Below are 23,669 nucleotides of genomic sequence, written 5' to 3'. Positions count from 1 at the left end.
TTTGCAAAAACCAAACCAAAGCTACAAGAAATGCGAAAGGAGATTGTTTGGTCAGAAAACCAATAATATTAGGAACCAGCACAATACAAGGTCACAAAACAGAACGTCCTGATATCGACTCAAATAGGGAATTCACAAAAACAAACAAATTAAGATTAATTTTAATAAATAAATAAATAAATAATACACATAACCGGGAATCAGGGAAGTCAATAGGTAAAAGATCACAACAATCAAAAAGAGGGACTAAATACAGGAGGCATTGAACTGCCAGATAGAGAGCGATACAAGGCGGTATAGAACGATACAAGTTAGGCTTTACTTAGAAAAATAGGGGTAAATAATAAGGTAACCACAAAAAGGAATATCAACTCCATAACTCAGGATAAAAGCCAAGAAAGACGTAACGACTCAACTAACATAAAGTCAAACGCTATGAAAATGAAGACCTCACAATTTACTAAGAAAAACGTCTCAGCACAAAAAAGTATGTGGAAAAATGAAATGGCCAACAACACACATGAAAAGGCATCAAAATGACAGCACTAAAAACTTATTTATCTATAATTATGCTGAATGTAAATGGACTAAATGCACCAATAAAGAGACAGAGAATCACGGACTGGATAAAGAAACACGATCCATCTATATGCTGCCTACAAGAGACACACCTTAGACTTAGAGACACAAACAAACTAAAACTCAAAGGATGGAAAAAAATATATCAAGCAAACGATAAGCAAAAAAGAAGAGGAGTAGCAATATTAATTTCTGACAAAATAGACTTTAGACTTAAATCCACCACAAAGGATAAAGAAGGACAACTGATCAGGAAGACATAACCATATTAAATATTTATGCACCCAATGACAGGGCTGCAAGATACATAAATCAAATTTTAACAGAATTGAAAAGTGAGATAGACACCTCCACAATTATAGTAGGAGACTTCAACACACCACTTTCGGAGAAGGACAGGACATCCAGTAAGAAGCTCAATAGAGACACGGAAGACCTACTTACAACAATCAACCAACTTGAACTCATTGACTTATACAGAACTCTCCACCCAACTGCTGCAAAGTACACTTTTTTCTTCCAGCACACATGGAACATTCTCTAGAATAGACCACATATTAGGTCATAAAACAAACCTTTGCAGAATCCAAAACATTGAAATATTACAAAGCATCTTCTCAGACCACAAGGCAATGAAACTAGAAATCAATAACAGAAAAACTAGGGAAAAGAAATCAAATACTTGGAAACTGAACAATACCCTCCTGAAAAAAGACTGGGTTATAGAAGACATCAAGGAGGGAATAAGGAAATTCATAGAATGCAACGAGAATGAAAATACATTCTATCAAATCCTCTGGGACACAGCAAAAGCAGTGCTCAGAGGCCAATTTATATCAATAAATGCACACATACAAAAAGAAGAAAGAGCCAAAATCAGAGAATTGTCCCGACAACTTGAACAAATAGAAAGTGAGCAACAAAAGAATCCATCAGGCACCAGAAGAAAACAAATAATAAAAATCAGAGCGGAACTAAATGAATTAGAGAACAGAAAAACAATTGAAAGAATTAACAAAGCCAAAAGCTGGTTCTTCGAAAAAATTAACAAAATTGATAAACCATTGGCCAGACTGACTAAAGAAATACAGGAAAGGAAACAAATAACCCGAATAAGAAACGAGAAGGACCACATCACAACAGAACCAAATGAAATTAAGAGAATCATTTCAGATTACTACGAAAAATTGTAATCTAACAAATTTGCAAACCTAGAAGAAATGGATGAATTCCTAGGAAAACACTACCTACCTAAACTAACACATTCAGAAGTAGAACAACTAAATAGACCCATAACAAAAAAAGAGATTGAAACGGTCATCAAAAAACTCCCAAAAAAAAAAAAGCCCTGACCCGGATGGCTATACTGCAGAGTTCTACCAAACTTTCAGAGAAGACATAACACTACTACTACTGAAGGTATTTCAAAGCATAGAAAATGACAGAATACTACCCAGCTCATTCTATGAAGCTACCATCTCCCTGATACTAAAACCAGGTAAAGACATTACAAAAAAAGAAAATTATAGACCTATATCCCTCATGAACATAGATGCAAAAATCCTCAACAAAATTCTAGCCAATAGAATCCAACAACACATCAAAAAAATAATTCACCCTGATCAAGTGGGATTTATACCAGGTATGCAAGGCTGGTTTAATATGAGAAAGACCATTAATGTAATCCATCACATAAATAAAACAAAAGGTAAAAACCACATGATCTTATCAATAGATGCAGAAAAGGCATTTGACAAAGTTCAACACCCATTTATGATAAAAACTCTTACCAAAATAGGAATTGAAGGAAAATTCCTCAACATAATAAAGGGCATCTATGCAAAGCCAACAGCCAATATCACTCTAAATGGAGAGAACCTGAAAGCATTTCCCCTAAGAACAGGAACCAGACAAGGATGCCCTTTATCACCGCTCTTATTCAACATCGTACTTGAAGTCCTAGCCAGGGCAATTAGGCTAGACAAAGAAATAAAAGGCATCCGGATTGGCAAGGAGGAAGTAAAGTGATCACTATTTGCAGATGACATGATCTTATACACAGAAAACCCTAAGAAATCCTCCAGAAAACTACTGAAACTAATAGAAGAGTTTGGCAGAGTATCAGGTTATAAAATAAACATACAAAAATCACTTGGATTCCTCTACATCAACAAAAAGAACACCGAAGAGGAAATAACCAAATCAATATCACTCACAGTAGCCCCCAAGAAGATAAAATACTTAGGAATAAATCTTACCAAGGATGTAAAAGACCTATACAAAGAAAACTACAAAACTATACTACAAGAAATTCAGAAGGAAACACTTAAGTGGAAAAAACATACCTTGCTCATGGATAGGAAGACTTAACATAGTAAAAATGTCTATTCTACCAAAAGCCATCTATACATGTAAAGCATTTCCGATCCAAATTCCAATATCATATTTTAAGGGGATAGAGAAACAAATCACCAATTTCATATGGAAGGGAAAGAAGCCCGGGATAAGCAAAGCATCACTGAAAAAGAAGAAGAAAGTGGGAGGCCTCACTCTACCTGATTTCAGAACCTATTATACAGCCACAGTAGTCAAAACAGCCTGGTACTGGTACAACAACAGGCACATAGACCAATGGAACAGAATTGAGAACCCAGATATAAATCCATCCATGTATGAGCACCTGATATGTGACAAAGGACCAGTGTCAGTTAATTGGGGAAAAGATAGTCTTTTTAACAAATGGTACTGGCGTAACTGGATATCCATTTGCGAAAAAATGAAACAAGACCCATACCTCACACCATGCACAAAAACTAACTCCAAGTGGATCGAAGACCTAAACATAAAGACTAAAACGATAAAGATCATGGAAGAAAAAATAGGGACAACCCTAGGAGCCCTAATACAAGGCATAAACAAAATACAAAACATTACCAAAAATGATGAAGAGAAACCAGATAACTGGGAACTCCTAAAAATCAAGCACCTATGCTCATCTAAAGACTTCACCAAAAGAGTAAAAAGACCACCTACAGACTGGGAAAGAATTTTCAGCTATGACATCTCAGACCAGCACCTGATCTCTAAAATCTACATGATTCTGTCAAAACTCAACCACAAAAAGACAAACAACCCAATCAAGAAGTGGGCAAAGGATATGAACACACATTTCTCTAAAGAAGATATTCAGGCAGCCAACAGATACATCAGAAAATGCTCCCGATCATTAGCCATTAGAGAAATGTAAATTAAAACTACGATGAGATTCCATCTCACACCAACTACGCTGGCATTAATCCAAAAAACACAAAGTAATAAATGTTGGAGAGGCTGCGGAGAGATTGGAACTCTTATACACTGCTGGTGGAAATGTAAAATGGTACAACCACTTTGGAAATCTATCTGGCGTTATCTTAAACAGTTAGAAATAGAACTACCATACAACCCAGAAATCCCACTCCTCCGAATATACCCTAGAGATACAAGAGCCTTCACACAAACAGATATATGCACACCCATGTTTATTGCAGCTCTGTTTACAATAGCAAAAAGCTGGAAGCAACCAAGGTGTCCGTCAACGTATGAATGGGTAAATAAATTGTGGTATATTCACACAATGGAATACTACGCATCGATAAAGAACACTGACGAATCTGTGAAACATTTCAGAACATGGAGGAACCTGGAAGGCATTATGCTGAGTGAAATGAGTCAGAGGCAAAAGGACAAATATTGTATAAAACCACTATTATAAGATCTTGAGAAATAGTAAAAACTGAGAAGAGCACATACTTTTGTGGTTACAAAGGGGGGAGGGAGGGAGGGAGGGAGAGGGATTTTTATTGATTAATTAGTAGATAAGAACTGCTTTGGGTGAAGGGAAAGACAACACTCAATACATGGAAGGTCAGCTCAATTGGACTGGACTAAAAGCAAAGAAGTTTCCGGGATAAACTGAATGCTTCATAGGTCAGTGGAGCAGGGGCGGGGGTCTGGGGAACATGGCTTGAGGGGACTTCTAAGTCAATTGGCAAAATAATTCTATTATGAAAACGTTCTGCATCCCACTTTGAAATGTGGAGTCTGGGGTCTTAAATGCTAACAAGCGGCCATCTAAGATGCATCAATTGGTCTCAACCCACCTGGAGCAAAGGAGAATGAAGAACACCAAGGTCACACGACAACTAAGAGCCCAAGAGACAGAAAGGGCCACATGAACCAGAGACCTACATCATCCTGAGACCAGAAGAACTAGTTGGTGCTCAGCCACAATCGATGACTGCCCTGACAGGGAGCACAGCAGAGAACCCCTGAGGGAACAGGAGATCAGTGGGATGCAGACCCCAAATTCTCAAAAAAAGACCACACTTAATGGTCTGACTGAGACTGGAAGGACCCCGGTGGTCATGGTCCCCAAAACTTCTGTTGGCCCAGGACAGGAACCATTCCCGAATACAACTCATCAGACATGGAAGGGACTGGTCAGTGGGGGGGAGAGAGATGCTGATGAAGAGTGAGCTAATTAAATCAGGTGGACACTTGAAAGTGTATTGGCAACTCTTGTCTGGAGGGGGAATGGGAAGATAGAGAGAGAGGGAAGCTGGCAAAATTGTCACGAAAGGACAGACTGAAAGGGCTGACTCAATAGGGGGAGAGCAAGTGGGAGAAGGGAGTAAGATGTATGTAAACTTACGTGTGACAGACTGATTGGATTTGTAAATGTTCACTTGAAGCTTAATAAAAGTTAAAAAAAAAATATTCTCACAAGTGGACCAAAAAGCAACATCATGATAAACAGAGAAAAGATTAATGTTGTCAAGGATTTCATTTTATTTGGGTCCACAATCAACACCCAAGGAAGCAGCCTTTTTGTTATTTATTTAAAAAAAACTGTTTAAGATAACGCCAGATAGATTTCCAAAGTGGTTGTACCATTTTACATTCCCACCAGCAGTGTATAAGAGCTCCAATCTCTCCGCAGTCTCTCCAACATTTATTACTTTGTGTTTTTTGGATTAATGCCAGCCTAGCTGGTGTGAGATGGAATCTCATCGTAGTTTGGGGAATGGTTCCTGTCCTGGGCCAACAGAAGGTTTGGGGACCATGACCGCCGGGATTCCTCTAGTCTCAGTCAGACCATGAAGTATGGTCTATGGTCTTTTTGTGAGAATTTGGGGTCTGCATCCCACTGATCTCCTGCTCCCTCAGGGGTTCTCTGTTGTGCTCCCTGTCAGGGCAGTCATCGGTTGGGGCCAGGCACCAACTAGTTCTTCTGGTCTCAGGATGATGTAAGTCTCTGGTTCATGTAGCCCTTTCTGTCTCTTGGGCTCTTAGTTATCGTGTGACCTTGGTGTTCTTCATTCTCCTTTGATCCAGGAGGGTTGAGACCAATTGATGCACCTTAGATGGCCGCTTGTTAGCATTTAAGACCCCAGACGCCACATTTCAAAGTGGGATGCAAAATGTTTTCATAATAGAATTATTTTGCCAATTGACTTAGAAGTCCCCTTAAACCATGGTCCCCAAACCCCTGCCCTTGCTCCGCTGACCTTTGAAGCATTCAGTTTATCCCAGAAACTTCTTTGCTTTTGGTCCACTCCAGTTGAGCTGACCTTCCATGTATTGAGTGTTGTCCTTCCCTTCACCTAAAGCGGTTCTTACCTATTAATTAATCAGTAAAAACCCTCTCCCACCCTCCCTCCCTCCCCCCCTCGTAACTACAAAAGTATGTGTTCCTCTCAGTTTATACTATTTCTCAAGATCTTATAATAGTGGTCTTATACAATATTTGTCCTTTTGCCTCTGACTCATTTCGCTCAGCATAATGCCTTCCAGGTTTCTCCCATGTTCTGAAATGTTTCACAGATTCGTCACTGTTCTTTATCGATGCGTAGTATTCCATTGTATGGATATACCACAATTTATTTAACCATTCATCCGTTGATGGACACCTTGGTTGCTTCCAGCTTTTTGCTACTGTAAACAGAGCTGCAATAAACATGGGTGTGCATATATCTGTTTGTGTGAAGGCTCTTGTATCTCTAGGGTATATTCGGAGGAGTGGGATTTCTGGGTTGTATGGTAGTTCTATTTCTAACTGTTTAAGATAACGCCAGATAGATTTCCAAAGTGGTTGTACCATTTTACATTCCCACCAGCAGTGTATAGGAGTTCAAATCTCTCCACAGCCTCTCCAACATTTAAATTTTGTGTTTTTTGGATTAATGCCAGCCTTGTTGGAGTGAGATGGAATCTCATCGTAGTTTTAATTTGCATTTCTCTAATGGCTAATGATCGAGAGCATTTTCTCATGTATCTGTAAGCTGCCTGAATATCTTCTTTAGTGAAGTGGGTGTTCATATCCTTTGCCCACTTCTTGATTGGGTTGTTTGTCTTTTTGTGGTTGAGCTTTGACAGAATCATACAGATTTCAGAGATCAGGCGCTGGTCGGAGATGTCATAGCTGAAAATTCTTTCCCAGTCTGTACGTGGTCTTTTGACTCTTTTGGTGAAGTCTTTAGATGAGCATAAAAGGAGCTCCCAGTTATCTGGTTTCTCTTCATCATTTTTGGTAATGTTTTGTATTTTGTTTATGCCTTGTATTAGGGCTCCTAGTGTTGTCCCTATTTTTTCTTCCATGATCTTTATCGTTTTAGTCTTTATGTTTAGGTCTTTGATCCACTTGGAGTTAGTTTTTGTGCATGGTGTGAGGTATGGGTCCTGTTTCATTCTTTTGCAAATGGATATCCAGGTATGCCAGCACCATTTGTTAAAAAGACTATCATTTCCCCAATTAACTGACACTGGTCCTTTGTCACATATCAGGTGCTCATACATGGATGGATTTATATCTGGGTTCTCAATTCTGTTCCATTGGTCTATGTGCCTGTTGTTGTACCAGTACCAGGCTGTTTTGACTACTGTGGCTGTATAATAGGTTCTGAAATCAGGTAGAGTGAGGCCTCCTACTTTCTTCTTCTTTTTCAGTAATGCTTTGCTTATCCAAGGCTTCTTTCCCTTCCATATGAAGTTGGTGATTTCTCTATCACATTAAAAAATGACATTGGAATTTGGATCGGAAGTGCATTGTATGTATAGATGGCTTTTGGTAGAATAGACATTTTTACTATGTTAAGTCTTCCTATCCATGAGCAGGGTATGTTCTTCCTCTTAAGTATGTCCTTTTGAATTTCTTGTAGTAGAGCTTTGTAGTTTTCTTTGTATAGGTCTTTTACATCCTTGGTAAGATTTATTCCTAAGTATTTTATCTTCTTGGGGGCTACTGTGAATGGTATTGATTTGGTTATTTCCTCCTCAATGTTCTTTTTGTTGATGTAGAGGAATCCAAGTGATTTTTGTGTGTTTATCTTATAACCTGAGACTCTGCCAAACTCTTCTATTAGTTTCAGTAGTTTTCTGGAGGATTCCTTAGGGTTTTCTGTGTATAAGATCATGTCATCTGCAAATAGTGATAGCTTTACTTCCTCTTTGGCATTCCGGATGCCGTTTATTTCTTTGTCTAGCCTAATTGCTCTGGCTAGGACTTCAAGTACGATGTTGAATAAGAGCGGTGATAAAGGGCATCCTTGTCTGGTTCCCGTTTTCAAGGGAAATGCTTCAGTGATGTTGGCTGTTGCCTTTGCATAGATGCCCTTTATTATGTTGAGGAATTTTCCTTCAATTCCTATTTTGGTGAGAGTTTTTATCATAAATGGGCGTTGAACTTTGTCAAATGCCTTTTCTGCATCAATTGATAAGATCATGTGGTTTTTGTCATTTATTTATATGGTGGATTACATTAATGGTTTTCCTAATATTAAACCAGCCTTGCATACCTGGTATAAATCCCACTTGGTCATGGTGGATTATTTTTTTGATATGTTGTTGAATTCTATTGGCTAGAATTTTGTTGAGGATTTTTGCATCTATGGTCATGAGGGATATAGGTCTATAATTTTCTTTTTTTGTGATGTCTTTACCTGGTTTTGATATCAGGGAGATGGTGGCTTCATACAATGTGTTAAGTAGTATTCCGTCATTTTCTATGCTTTGAAATATCTTCAGTAGTAGTGGTGTTATTTCTTCGCTGAAAGTTTGGTAGAACTCTGCAGTATAGCCATCTGGGCCAGGGCTTTTTTTGTTGGGAGTTTTTTTGATGACCGTTTCAATCTCTTTTTTTGTTATGGGTCTATTAAGTTATTCTGATTGTGTTAGTTTAGGTAGGTAGTGTTTTTCCAGGAATTCATCCATTTCTTCTAGGTTTGCAAATTTGTTAGAGTACAACTTTTCGTAATAATCTGATATGATTCTTTTAATTTCAGTTGGGTCTGTTGTGATGTGGCCCTTCTCGTTTCTTATTCAGGTTATTTGTTTCCTTTCCTGTATTTCTTTAGTCAGTCTAGCCAATGGTTTATCAATTTTGTTAATTTTTTCGAAGAACCAGCTTTTGGCTTTGTTAATTCTTTCAATTGTTTTTCTGTTCTCTAATTCATTTAGTTCAGCTCTAATTTTTATTATTTGTTTTCTTCTGGTGCCTGATGGATTCTTTTGTTACTCACTTTCTATTTGTTCAAGTTGTCGGGACAGTTCTCTGATTTTGGCTCTTTCTTCTTTTTGTGTGTGTGCATTTATTGATATAAATTGGCCTCTGAGCACTGCTTTTGCTGTGTCCCAGAGGTTTTGATAGGAAGTATTTTCATTCTCGTTGCATTCTATGAATTTCCTTATTCCCTCCTTAATGTCTTCTATAAACCAGTCTTTTTTCAGGAGGATATTGTTCATTTTCCAAGTATTTGATTTCTTTTCCCTAGATTTTCTGTTATTGATTTCTACTTTTATTGCCTTGTGGTCTGAGAAGATGCTTTGTAATATTTCGATGTTTTGGATTCTGCAAAGGTTTGTTTTATGACCTAATATGTGGTCTATTCTAGAGAATGTTCCATGTGCGCTAGAAAAAAAAGTATACTTTGCAGCAGTTGGGTGGAGAGTTCTGCATAAGTTAATGAGGTCAAGTTGGTTGATTGTTGTAAGTAGGTCTTCCGTGTCTCTATTGAGCTTCTTACTGGATGTCCTGTCCTTCTCCGAAAGTGGTGTGTTGAAGTCTCCTACTATAATTGTGGAGGTGTCTATCTCACTTTTCAATTCTGTTAAAATTTGATTTATGTATCTTGCAGCCCTGTCATTGGGTGCATAAATATTTAATATGGTTATGTCTTCCTGATCAATTGTCCTTCTTTATCCTTTGTGGTGGATTTAAGTCTAAAGTCTATTTTGTCAGAAATTAATATTGCTACTCCTCTTCTTTTTTGCTTATCGTTTGCTTGATATATTTTTTTCCATCCTTTGAGTTTTAGTTTGTGTCTCTAAGTCTAAGGTGTGTCTCTTGTAGGCAGCATATAGATGGATCGTGTTTCTTTATCCAGTCCGTGACTCTCTGTCTCTTTATTGGTGCATTTAGTCCATTTACATTCAGCGTAATTATAGATAAGTGTTTAGTGTTGTCATTTTTTGCCTTTTTATGTGTGTTGTTGACAATTTCAATTTTCCACTTACTTTTTTGTGCTGAGACATTTTTCTTTGTGAATTGTGAGATCCTCATTTTCATAGTATTTGACTTTACGTTTGTTCAGTCGTTACATTTTTGTTGGCTTTTATTTTGAATTATGGAGTTGTTATACCTCTTTGTGGTTACCTTAATATTTACCCCTATTTTTCTAAGTAAAAACCTAACTTGTATTGTCCTATATTGCCTTGTATCCCTCTCCATGTGGCAGTTCTATGCCACCTGTATTTAGTCCCTCTTTTTGATTATTGTGATCTTTTACATATTCACTTCAATGATTCCCTGTTTTGAGCATTTTTTTTTTAATTAATCTTAATTTTTTTTTTGTGATTTCTCTATTTGAGTGGATATCAGGATGTTCTGTTCTGTGACCTTGTGTTGTGCTGGTATCTGATATTATTGGTTTTCTAACCAAAAAATTTCCTTTAGTATTTCTTGTAGCTTTGGTTTGATTTTTGCAAATTCTCTAAGCTTGTGTTTATCTGTAAATATCTTAATTTTGCCTTCATATTTCAGAGAGAGTTTTGCTGGATATATGATCCTTGCCTGGCAGTTTTTCTCCTTCAGTGCTCTGTATATGTCATCCCATTGCCTTCTTGCCTGCATGGTTTCTGCTGAGTAGTCTGAACTTATTCTTATTGATTCTCCCTTGAAGGAGACCTTTCTTTTCTCCCTGGCTGCTTTTAAAATTTTCTCTTTATCTTTGGTTTTGGCAAGTTTGATGATAATATGTCTTGGGGTTTTTCTTTTTGGATCAATCTTAAATGGGGTTCGATGAGCATCTTGGATAGATATCCTTTCGTCTTTCATGATGTCAGGGAAGTTTTGTGTCAGGAGTTCTTCAACTATATTCTCTGTGTTTTCTGTTCTCCTTCCCTGTTCTGGGACTCCAATCACACGCACGTTATCCTTCTTGATAGAGTCCCACATGATTCTTAGGGTTTCTTCATTTTTTTTAATTCTTTTATCTGATTTTTTTTCAGCTATGTTGGTGTTAATTCCCTGGTCCTCCAAATTTCCCACTCTGCATTCTAATTGCTTGAGTCTGCTCCTTTGACTTCCTATTGCGTTGTCTAATTCTGTAATTTTATTGTTAATCTTTTGGATTTCTGAATGCTGTCTCTCTATGGATTCTTGGAACTTATTAATTTTTCTGCTATGTTCTTGAATAATCTTTTTGAGTTCTTCAACAGTTTTATCAGTGTGTTCCTTGGCTTTTTCTACAGTTTGCCTTATTTCATTTCTGAGGTCATCCCTGATGTCTTCAAGCATTCTGTAAATTACTTTTTTATATTCTGTATCTGATAATTCCAGGATTGTATCTTCATTTGGGAAAGATTTTGATTCTTTTGTTTGGGGGGTTGTAGAAGCAGTCATGGTCCGCTTCTTTATGTGGTTTGATATCGACTGCTGTCTACGAACCATCACTAAGATATTGTAGTGATTTATTCTATATTTGCTCACTGAGTCTTATCTTGTTTTGTTTTCTTTCAATATACGTGGATGGGCTACTAGATTGTGCTGTCTTGTTTGTTGTAGCCCTTGACTCACTTATGACCTATTACCAGCTGATTTGGGCTTTTGCCAGGTATATATGCCTGAGTCTATTCACTATTCTTGAGTAGAATCTGATTTTGGGTCATCGTGTGTGTGCTGCACCCTGTCACCTATCCACCTTGAGAAGTAGTGGTGATAGTTGTGTGCACCAGATTCTATTAGCAGCTAGGGTTCACACTCCAGGGGGGGCAGCATGCTGACAGGCTTCCCCCAAGTGTCCGTGAGGTAGGTGTGTCTCTATTCCTAAAGCACCTTGGTGGGAGGGCTCTGCATCTGTACCTTAGGCCCCCAATGCAAGTACCTCTACTGATTGGTAGGTGTCACCCTCCTTAGACCCCGAAGGCAAGAGGCTAGATGGTCTGGGGGAGCTTCAGCCCTCAGTTCCCTGTTGTGGGTCAGTGAGGGCTCTGTTGAATAAGCAGAGATATCAGACCTGGGAAATTTGTTTTTCCAGTAAATCCGCTAAAAAAAAATGCAGTCAGATCCCTATCAGAACTGCCTTTGCATTATAACAGCCACCTTGTTCCCTGTAAGGATGAAAGCCTGAGATTTGGATCATATATGCTTGCCTGGAGCTGGTTCTGTGTTTTTAGTCCAATTAGGGAAGGCTTTTTGGTCCCTGGGTTTTTTGTGTTTGCTTCTCTGAGGCCAGAAGAATGGGTTAGGAAAAGACCAAAAAAAAAAAAGGGAAAGCAAAGCCGCGGAGCCGGAGCCGTTCTCCCTCTGGCTCAGGAAATTCCAATGTTAATGTAGCCGCCTGGGAAGGGGAGAGGAGTGTTCAGAAAAACAGGAGAGAGTAGCACCCCAGAATATAGACAAAGTTGCTTATCTTGCTTGAGATGACTATTTTATCTGAGATTCCCGAGGGGCGTGTCGCCTATGTGTGCTGGCTGGTTAGAGATTGCCCCTGAAGGTCTGGCCCGCTGAAGCCGTGGTCAGATCCTCTGCTGCCAGTCCAAAGCCCAGCATCAAGGTTCCCCTGCTGGGACGCTGCACTCCCGGCTCCAAAATCAGTTGCTGCCTCCCGGGGACTTCTTGTCCCACCAGCTGCATCGCTCCGCCCCTGCAGACCAGCTGGGCCCCCTCCCGGGGTTAGTTCAGGGGAGTAGGGCTGCACCCTGTGTTTGCGCTGTGACCGGAGCCATGCTCAGCCTCCCTGTGCCCAGTCCAAAGCCCGGCGCCAAGGTTCCCCCTTTGGGACGCTGCACTCCCAGCTCCAAAACCAGTCACTGCCTCCCGGGGACTTCTCCTCCCACCAGCCGTGTTGCCATGCCACCCGCGCAGACCAGCTGGGCCCCCTCCCGGGTTCAGTTCAAGGGGGGTAGGGCTGCACCCCGTGTTTGTGCCATCACAAGATGTTGTGTTCAGCTCTCCTGCGCCCAGTCCTAAGCCCGGCGCCAAGGTTACCTGACTGGGATGCTGGCTCCAGGCTCCGAAAACAGTCTCTGCTTCCCCGTAGTTGTTCGTTCTCCGTCTCTGTCACTCAGGTCAACTCTTTAAATCTGTGTTTGTTTTTCAGGGTTCGTAGATTGTCATGTATGTGATCGATTCACTTGTTTTTCTGAGTCTTTGTTGCAAGAGGGATCTGAGGTAGCGTCTACCTAGTCGGCCATGTTGGCCCCCAGTCGGAAGCAGCCTTTAAGAAATCAAAAGATGTGTTGCTTTGGACAAATCTGCTGCAAAAGACTTTTTTAAAGTGTTGAAAAGCAAAGATGTCACCTTGAACACTAAGGTGCCCCTGATCCAAGACAAGGTGTTTTCAATTGCCTCATATACATGCAAAAGCTGGACAATGAATAAGGAAGACTGAAGAAGAATTGACACCTTTGAATTGTGGTGTTGGTAAAAAACATTGAATATAACTTGGCCTGCCAGAAGAATGAACAAATCTGTCTTGGAAGAAGTACAACCAGACAGCTCCTTAGAAGCAAGGGTGGCAAAGATACGCCTCACAAGCTGTGGATGTGTTATCAGGAGGGGTGAATCCCTGGAGAAGGACATCATGACTAGTAAACTACAGTGTCAGCAAAAAAGAGGAAGTCTCTCAATGAGATGAATTGACTTAGTGACTGCAACAATGGGCTTGTGCTTAACAAGGATTGTCAGGGTGGCACAGGACAAGGCAGTGCTTTGTCCTGTTGTAGATAGGGCCGTTAGGAGTCAGAAACGACTGGATGGCACCTAACAAGAACAACAACAACATGGATAGCTAGAGAGAGAGAAAAAAATAGAACGAAGTTTATTTTTTCTTGAAAGCATCGTCCTAAAACAGACATTTTCTTAAAAAATTCATCTTTGCACCTATCATCTCTATGAGGAGAAAAAGCCCCTAAAGTCTGTTTATTTCTACTTTTTGTTCTTCATCCACAAAACAACCAGAAGATATTTAAGAGCAAACTTTTAATGATCCATTACTTTGAAAACTTCTGTTCTGGAGACTGTGAGAATTTTGAGAGAAACAAATTAAAAAAAAAAAAAATCCAACACGAAGTTGATTATGTATAATGGATATTATACAATAATAAAATTATTGGATGGGGGTGATTGGAATGTGGTTGGGGGAAGGGAATCAGTGGTTAATTAAAATAAAGGATAACCATTATAGGATTGTCATATATCTAAATGGGGGACTAAAGAAGTATGTTTCAGAAATGTAAAAGAAAAAAAAAAAACAGGGTGAACAATGGAAAAGATATGAAAATCATTTAGTAGAGAGGATCTGAGCTTCATTAGTTGTGTGATGTGACTGGAAGATGATGCAGATTCAAGGTAGCCATGAAGCATAGCATTAAACTCAATTGTTACTGGACATTGATCAGTTTGTATAAAAACTTCAGTCTTTGCTAAAGTTGTTACAGCAGCCACAGGGGAAAAATACAGAACGAGAAATCTAATTAATCCCATGTTTACACAACACAGGAAAATGAGGGCAGAGGCTTTAGGGATTTAAGCCCCAAATGTCACTAAGTAAAAATAAAATGTCATCTGCCTCGTGTTCACCTACCCAAAATGAGAACAGAAGGACATGCTTATGGCAGGTAGGATTCTGAATTGACAAATTAAAAGACTGTAGAAAAAAACAATTTTTTTTTTTTTTGGAAAACTGAGGAATCAAATATTGAGGAATTTGTAAATGAATCATTTTATGCCTACTTTTTCACTTAAATAACTCTGCAGTCTAACAGCCAAACCATATCTTATTGTTGAAGCTGTGTGAATTTGAGTGACCTCATTTGTATAAGTACATATTTTATTAATTTATATTTTAATGAAAATTCATAAGTAAATCATTACTTTTAATTACTGTTCAAGTGATATCACTACATATGTGAATTTAAGATTTGTTCTAGTGCTATTTCAACCACAGTTGAGTTATCACTTTAAAAGCACCAATACATATAAATTTCAGTTCATACGGAACACACATTATAATACATAAGTAGAGAAACAAATAAAAATCAGACCACCATCTGCACTGCAATTTTTATACACGAACAGAGAGATTCACACATGCTCACAGACACAGACACACACACACACTCACACAAGGAAATTAACCCTTAATATTTCTGAAACATTTATTATTCCTCTTCCTATTCATTAAGTGCTACGGCTGCTAACCAAAGGGACAGCAGTTCGAATCCGCCAGGCGCTCCTTAGAAACTCTATGGGGCAGTGCTCCTCTGTCCTATAGGGTTGCTATAAGTCAGAATTGACTCGAGGGCACTGGGTTTGGTTTGGTTTCCGATTTTCGATTTTTATTGGAAATTTAATTTAAAAATCCAAAGAGATACAGATGTTTGTGTTAAACTCTGTACTTCCCACTTTGTATCATTTCTCTTTAGGTTGTCAGTGGACATATCTTGTCAGTCATAAACTGGACTATAAATGGTCAGCAAAGAGGAGATGAAGGGTGTTAGAAAAGTTGAGTAAAATATGTTTTATTCAAGTTTAGCTATTCAGGGAAAACTAAAGACATCACACACCAAAACAGTAACGTAATAACTTTCATTTGTTAACTTATATGCAGTGTCATTTGTTGTTGCTGAATTTTTAAAATCAATTATATTTCTGGATGAATACAAAAAAATGTGATCACTTTTTTGGTGCAACCAGGTATTTATTTTTCCATGTCAAATGTTTAGGCCTGTATCTTCTGGCTTGGTCTCTCTGACTACTGTGTTTTGTTTTTTTTTTAATATCATTTTGAATCTGGAATGAGCTTTACATTTATTCAAACCCACTGTCTCAGATCAGATATAATCGTCATGTATCAAGAGTGACATATGGAATTGGAATCAAAGTTTCTGAACTTTCTATTCAAGACATTTTGAATTTTTTTCAGTAACATGACAATGACTCTTTTTCAGCGACATTCATCCGGGCTAGTTTCTGAAGATCAAGAAGACAATTTACAGAAAGAAAGTGTTCTGTCTTACAGAGAATATTTTGTGGCTGTCCACCAGACTTAGACTCTGATCTAGCATTTTCTTGATCTTTTTTGTAACCATTTAAAATAAGAACAAAGAAGAATGGATGGAGAAAATTGCTCCTCCTTGACTGAATTCCAACTCTTGGGAATTACTAATAACCCTGAGATGAAAGTGACCATATTCACCTTGTTTCTGGTTGTTTACCTCATTATTCTTGTGGCAAATCTTGGAATGATCTTTCTAATAAGAATGGACTCCCAGCTTCAAACACCAATGTACTTTTTCCTCAGCCACCTCTCCTTCTGTGACCTCTGCTATTCCACAGCAATTGGGCCCAAGATGCTGGTGGACCTCTTAGCCAAAGACAAATCAATTTTTTTCTATGGCTGTGCTCTGCAGTTCTTCATCCTCTGTATCTTTACAGATTCTGAGTGTCTGCTGCTGGCAGTGATGGCCTTTGATAGGTACAAGGCCATTAGCAACCCCTTGCTCTATATAGTCAACATGTCCAGCAGGGTGTGCTCCGTGCTCACAGCTGGGGTTTACCTGGTGAGCATGGTGGATGCTTCAATACATACTATGTTAACTTTCCGCTTATGTTTCTGTGGGTCAAATGAAATTAATCATTTCTTCTGTGATTTACCTCCACTTTTCCTCCTTTCCTGTTCTGATATTCAGGTCAATGAGCTGGCATTATTCACTGTTTTTGGCTTCATTGAACTGAGTACCATTTCAGGGATTCTTGTCTCTTACTGTTACATCATCCTCTCAGTCTTAAAGATCCGCTCTGCAGAGGGAAGGTTCAAAGCTTTCTCCACCTGCACCTCCCACTTAACTGTTGTTGCCACTTTCCAGGGAACTTTGCTCTTTACGTATTTCCGGCCAAGTTCTTCCTACTCTCTAGATCGAGACAAGATGAGCTCATTGTTTTATACCCTTGTTATTCCCATGTTAAACCCACTGGTGTACAGCCTAAGGAATAAAGATGTGAAAGAAGCTCTGGAAAAACTGAAAAATAAAATGCTGTTTTAAATAGTTAAACATACACATAAAGAGTTGTAGTTTTCCTCAAATGTATAGCACAGAATAATGTGGTCTGAAATTCTTTAGTGCAATGAGTATTTATACAAAATCTCTACTCTAGTAATTATTAGGTACTTTTCTACTATACTTCCTTATATGTCTTTAATTTAAATACAGTACTCTCTAATTTTATAAAACTTTCTGATCTTCTTATTAGTGTACCAAAATTTTATTTCCAGGACTTATTGTTTATTTCATGCCTACTATACTTTTTATTTATTTATTTTTATACTTTTAGGTGTTTTGTGTTTCAATCCAGTGGTTTCTATACTAATGAATTCTATAATCCAGTGTAAATGGTAAACTTTAATTAGCTAATAATTCAAATAATTCATAACAAAATATAAAATATCATGAAACAAAAAGGCAAGGTGCTCTTAATCCAAAGTAAAATGTCTCAATCTACTGTGGAAAGAAGAAAAACTTCTTTGAAATGGGCACATGCAGTTCCTGATCTACATGATGAATGGAGATGCAAAGTGGGGGAGAGGAAAGTATTTGAGGCAGAAGGATTGGCGATCAGTGATGATAATGTGGATATGACTATGTTTTTAGAGGAAATGAAGCCTCAAATTTTTAGATATAAAAGAGCAAAAAGAAGGACCTTGGTGAAGCCCATCCTTGTGTCATCATTCTTACCTCTCCTGTCCTTTCCTCTAGAAAGATTTCCTTTCATCCCCCCACCCCACCACATCTCAGGCCTGGACAAATTCCCCTAGTCTTGGTTTATAAACCACCCCCTCCTCAGGGCTTCATTTTATCTGTCACTTGGTTTGTTAAATTGCTGCTTATAAGCTGAGATTAAGAGCACTCTGTGATGATGAGTGTTTCATCCCTGTTATTAAGAAACACCTGCGTTGTGCCCATGACATAGAATGGGAAAACAGATGTATGATAAAATCAGCATACTCGATAACATTTTTTGAGTGATGTTTACTTTGCCGTCAAAACAAAAGTAACTGAGGTAATAGTATATGTCTCAAATATGCTTTTTGCACCTTGTAAGAAAGTTCATAATATGGTTGTGGTTATTATTGGTAATGGATCTTTAAAGATATACATATTAATTTCCGGAGAATTGAAGAGTATTCATTTGGGTACTTTCTTGATGTGCACCTACTTTATCGGGCTCTGTTCTACTTATTGATAGCCAAAAAAAAAAAAAAAAAGCATGAGGCTGGTTCGGAAATATCAACATAGCCTTATACTTAAAGGACTACAAAAGACTCAGGAAACCCTGATGGTGTAGTGGTTAAGAACTATGGCTGCTAACCAAAAGTTCAGCAGTTCTAATCTACCAAGTTCTCCTAGGAAACTCTGTGGGTCACTTCTACTCTGTTCTATATAGTCACTACAAGTAGGAATCAACTCAACAGCAAGGTGTTATACAAGACTCGAGGACTCTCTTAAATACTCATTACAAATGTAGAAGGTAAAAGCCACTGAATGTCATAGGCAACACAGCTGCCATTGCTAAGCGACAATATGTCATTTTATGAAAACATTTCAGAATTTCAGTAAATCGCAAGAGTGCCTTTGCTTTTCCAAGTGGCATTTTTGTGTGGTACACTGTGATATGCTTGGGAAAGTTAAGGTGGTAGAAAAAGTATATGGGGAGGGATTGTTTTGAAAAAGTTTTTAGGGTTCCATCTTTACAATATTTTCTCAATTAATCCACACTCTTTTCAAATTGTTACTTATGAAAAGCAGAATGGAATAAAAGTATGTTTACATATATTAATGTCCAATGTTTGGGGGGTACCAAGTTCAGTGGATTGTCTCTAATTTTGAAGATGCTTTAATGGCATCTAATTAACTCATCTTCCTTCCATATCACAGTTACATATTACAGCATCACGAGACTGATGTGTTTTGCATACGGGCCTCTTTAATCACGTCTAGTGGGTTTGAACTGAAGAAAAGGAATTATTAACCCAGATAAATGATTCATTTTAAGCTGAATCAATGTTTGTCTGAAATGGGTTAAACAACTTGATTAATTGCAGGCATCATCCCCCTACATTTCTGCAAGGACAGGTTGAATAACTTCCTTTCCGGGAATTTTTTTAAGGGATCTTATGTTTCAAACAGGAACTTGTTAAGATGGCCTGAACCAATCCTTCTACCTTTCTTCTTGGGAGTCTACAGAAATGGAGAAAACTTAATATCAAAGGCTGTAGTCTATGCTAGCCTGTCTACAATCCTCACCGTTACCTTCTATTATCTGTCTCTTTAAATCACTCCTTCTCACTTATCCACTAATAACTGAGGGCTAATATTATTGTCCAAGTATGAGATTACCAATGCCTATGTGTAAGAGTGAATTTTATAGTTGAATTCCTATATCTTGACTCCTTTCTTCAGGAAATTGACATTCACATTTTAATACGCACTTTATTAAAAAAAAAAAAGTGGTTATCCAACTTTATTCGTGCTCGGATAAATAAAAAGGAAACTTCAATCCAGCACCATAACCCTATACATAAAAAGTGGCATAGCGATGGTAGATTTGGGTATATGTATAACACAGCAAACAAACTGACATACCGTTGATAACGGCTGTTTAAAGACATTTGTAAGAACAAAGCAGTAATAATGCTCAATGACTTGGTAAGTGGGAGGTGCTCTTTCAAAGACAGAGGCAGCAAATTTAAACCCTCCTTAGTAAATCCACCTCAGAAACATATTAGAAGCCAGAGATGCAATGCCACTCTAAATCATGTGTCTTTTAATAAGTCACTCTTCCTTGCCACACCTCATTTTTCCCTGAATAAACGACAGGGTCAGAATAGATTCTCTCTGTCATCCTTTCTAGCTGGCAAATTCTCTTTGTATCTATGATCCTAAACAAAAAACAAAACGAAAGAAAAATATTGCTGAGTGGATTTCAACCATGTGTTACAGATTAGAACTGCTCTATAGAATTTTCTTGACTGTAATCTTTATAGAAGAGTTCAGGAGGCCTTTCTTCTGTGGTGCTTTGGGGTGGATTCAAGCCTCCAACCTTTAGGCTAGCAGCTGAACAAAAGCAGTTGGTGTCATCCAGGGACCTATATACGACTCTACTGCTTGTAAACCCATCCCCACTACTGAAAGGGTTATAAATAAATAAATAAATAATGACTCATTCTTGGTACAAAAAGACTACATTGCAACTCTTGGTTCGTTCATCTGAAATGGCTGTGACAATTAAGTCAGCTAATAATGTTATGTTAGTTACAGGAGACCAAATGCTTTTAGAAATTGTTCCTTTGACAAGCCTCCTAATTGGCATTCACTTTTTAATGTGCACTTCATTAAAAGAAAAGAAAAAAAAATGGTTATCCAACTTTATTTGTGCTCAGATAAATAAAAATAAGCCTCAGTGCAGTACCATAACGCAACTGCAAAATGGCTAAAACCAAAATGATGGACGATATTCAGTATTGGTGAGGGTGTGCAACAGCCATAGCTCTCACACATTAACAGTGGAAGTGGGAAATGGCATCCACATTGGAAAACTGTATGCTGTTAAACACCATTGAATTGGTTCCAACTCACAGCGACCCTATGCACAACAGAAGGAAGCGCTGCCCGGTCCCATGCCATCCTCACAATTGTTTCTCTACTTGAGCCCATTGTTGCAGCCACTGTGTCAATCCATCTTGTTAAGGGTCTTCCTCTTTTTCGATGACCATCTATTTTACCAAGCATGATGTCCTTCTCCAGGGACTGATCCCTCCTGACAACTTATCTGAAGTATGTGAGAAGCACCCTTGGCATCCTTGCTTCCAAGGAGCATTTTGGTTTGCACTTGGTGGATATTAACCCATTTCACTTGGATATAAAGCTAAAATATGATTTTCGAGTCATGGAACAAGTATATGTCCAGCTATATTAAAAAGTATATATACTGCCATATAGTTTCCTATTCTGAAAATTCCTCTAACTGTACACCTGTTACTTGAGTATTCTCTAGGTGTAGCTTACACAGCAAAAGGCTTTTCTAAACACAGTCTAGTCACAATTTGATTGTAAGAAATTTAATAATTACTTTAGTATGATTTATGATTTTTAGCAATGCCTATGTATGATAAAGATCAATGTAATTTTCTGTGGAATTAAAGGTGAAATTTTCATCAGATATTTCAGTGAATATTCTTTTTGTACTTAAAACTTGCTATCTTGCAAGGAGACTTAACATACACTGACATGAGTATATACAATTTATTTATTTAATAAAAGCCCATGCCCCAGAGCAAGACAAGTATTTTCTGAAGGAAATGAATTTATAAATAAACAGTTGATAGCATTTTGTTAGTGGCACCAGTGACACTAAAATCCAAAAGAAAAAAAAAAAAAAAACATGTTGCCGTCTAGTTGAGTCCCACTCAGAGCGACCCTATAAAACAGAGTAGATCTGCCCCATAGACTTTCCAAGAAGCACCTGGTGGATTTGAACTGCCAATCTTTTGGTTAGCAGCTGTATCACTTAACCACTACACCACCAGTAACGCTAAAAAAAAACCCACTGCTAAGGAAGTTATTTAGATACATTTTTTTTTTCTAGCTTCTTCCTTCTGATATCTCATATTCTACCTTAAGTCATTTTTTCCCCATGATCTGAGGAATACATCTTCAATTAAATATAATATCTTTGGGAGGTTAATTAGCTTATCCAATTTTTAATAAAAATATAGCCACCATGGCTTAGTTTTAATGGGGAAGGTGGTAAGGGATAAAACTTGATGGTCTAGTGGGACAGTCATGTTTTGGTAGGAAAAGTCTGGGTCTTGCCTAATTACAGCGTGGCCAGAGGGAATTTGGTATCCCAGGAGACAGGGAGCACTTGAGGGGGAAATTAGTTTGGAAAGGAATCAGAAGAAGGAGACTAAGAATGACTTCACCTCCTCTAAATGTGCATCAGAGAAGTAGACAATTGTGGCAAAGCTCTTGAGTAACACAAAGGCATCAGCTTCTTGAGATTACCTGGCGGACAATTACTAGCAGTTAGTGAAGTTGTTGGATATTCGTCTCAACGATGTCTCCCATAGGAGGACACTGGGTATTGCAGTATTGGAATCGTCACATAGAAAATTACAATGGAATATGAAACATCATTCAAATGCATCAACTAACAGCACTTTGCTCAACATCAGGAATATTTTATTTTAATAAGTGTAGCTTAATTTTTTTTTTTAAGGCATGGTCATGCTTTATAGGGAAAAAGGAAAAGGTTGGTTCTGTCCACCCCCAGTGAGGGTTGAGAATAAACAAGAAATTACCTGGAATACAGAGTAAATTCACTGGTTTATGTCTATCACTTCTTATTTTTTTTCCATATATGCAAATTTTGCAATTACTTCTTTTGTGGTAAAAAATAAATGAACTGCATTAAGATATGATGCACCATGGGTGTGTATAATTATTATGCATTATCTAAAAATATCACCTGATGGTAGATAACTAACGAACATAGAAATTCTTGTCAGTGACTTGCAATCATTCACAATTGTCAAATATTACACAGACCCTGGCCAATGAAGCAAACTTCCACAGGGCTATTTCGTACAACTTCAGGTGACACCATTTTTCTCATTTCCAATGACCTTCCCAGAATTGTGCAGTATAGTAGCCCATTTCACACCAAAGTCAATAATGTTCAAGTGTTTAGCTAAGATAAATAAAACAGATTATATATCAAATCTGGTGACACTTTCTACTTGCTCTCCTCTAACTTTAATCATTGTTAGAATCCTGCATTGGTGGGACTTCGATGACCTCTAAGTTCTCTTATCTCTAAAAATCTTTGAATTACTATTTTTGTGTATTTGCACACTTGATTTTAACATAAAAGCACTATAAAATTCCAAGTGTTCCAAAGAAAGTTATTCTTTAAAGAGACATTTGTTTTATTACTCTGTAGTCAGGCATCAGTTGTGAACAAATGCTTTGGAGCCAGATAAACTTAATGTCCTTGATCCTCCAGATATCTATTTACTGCTTTTGGATCTCACTTTGCACATTCATATAATGAAGCTATTAGAGACATTTTAGGATGCACAAGCTAATGCAAGGAATAAATAATATAATGTGATAAGTTAATATATGAAAAGCACTTGTTATTAGTAAGAATTCTACGCTGTACTATATTTGAAATCATGTTTGTGCCCCCAAAAGTCCACTCTTGAGTGAAAAGGTACACATATTCACAGAAGGAAGAGGGGATAGATATTTTAATGATACAGAACTAGAAGAAGACACGATTTAGCTCTGGACCCTGATGAAGAAGTCCTATCAAAGTGACCAAGATGTTAGACTAACATTCAAGGAGCGTGGGGTAGTACATTGATGACTATAGATGTAGGGGGAAGATAGTTGTTCTTGTTGTTAGATGCCGTCAAGTCGATTCTGACTCATAGCAACCCTATGCACAACAGGACGAAACAATGCCCAGTACTGCACCATCCTTAAAA

At 38.0% G+C, this 23,669-nt stretch overlaps 1 protein-coding gene across 1 annotated transcript; it reads left to right on the top strand.

Moving 5' to 3' along the window:
• The first annotated feature begins 15,988 nt into the window (after positions 1–15,988).
• On the top strand, positions 15,989–17,163 carry LOC100675735 (olfactory receptor 5W2-like). The gene has a single exon (XM_064289021.1). The coding sequence runs from the start codon at positions 16,231–16,233 to the stop codon at positions 17,161–17,163; it is 933 nt and encodes a 310-aa protein (XP_064145091.1). The 5' UTR covers positions 15,989–16,230.
• The last annotated feature ends 6,506 nt before the right edge of the window (positions 17,164–23,669 follow it).

Source organism: Loxodonta africana, chromosome 7 (genome assembly GCF_030014295.1).
Source record: "Loxodonta africana isolate mLoxAfr1 chromosome 7, mLoxAfr1.hap2, whole genome shotgun sequence".
NCBI lineage: Eukaryota > Metazoa > Chordata > Mammalia > Proboscidea > Elephantidae > Loxodonta > Loxodonta africana.
This window is presented reverse-complemented; position numbering and strand designations above follow the sequence as displayed.

Coding starts and splice junctions, on each gene's coding strand:
- LOC100675735 (XM_064289021.1), top strand. CDS start 16,231: ATGGATGGAGAAAATTGCTCCTCCTTGACTGAATTCCAACTCTTGGGA.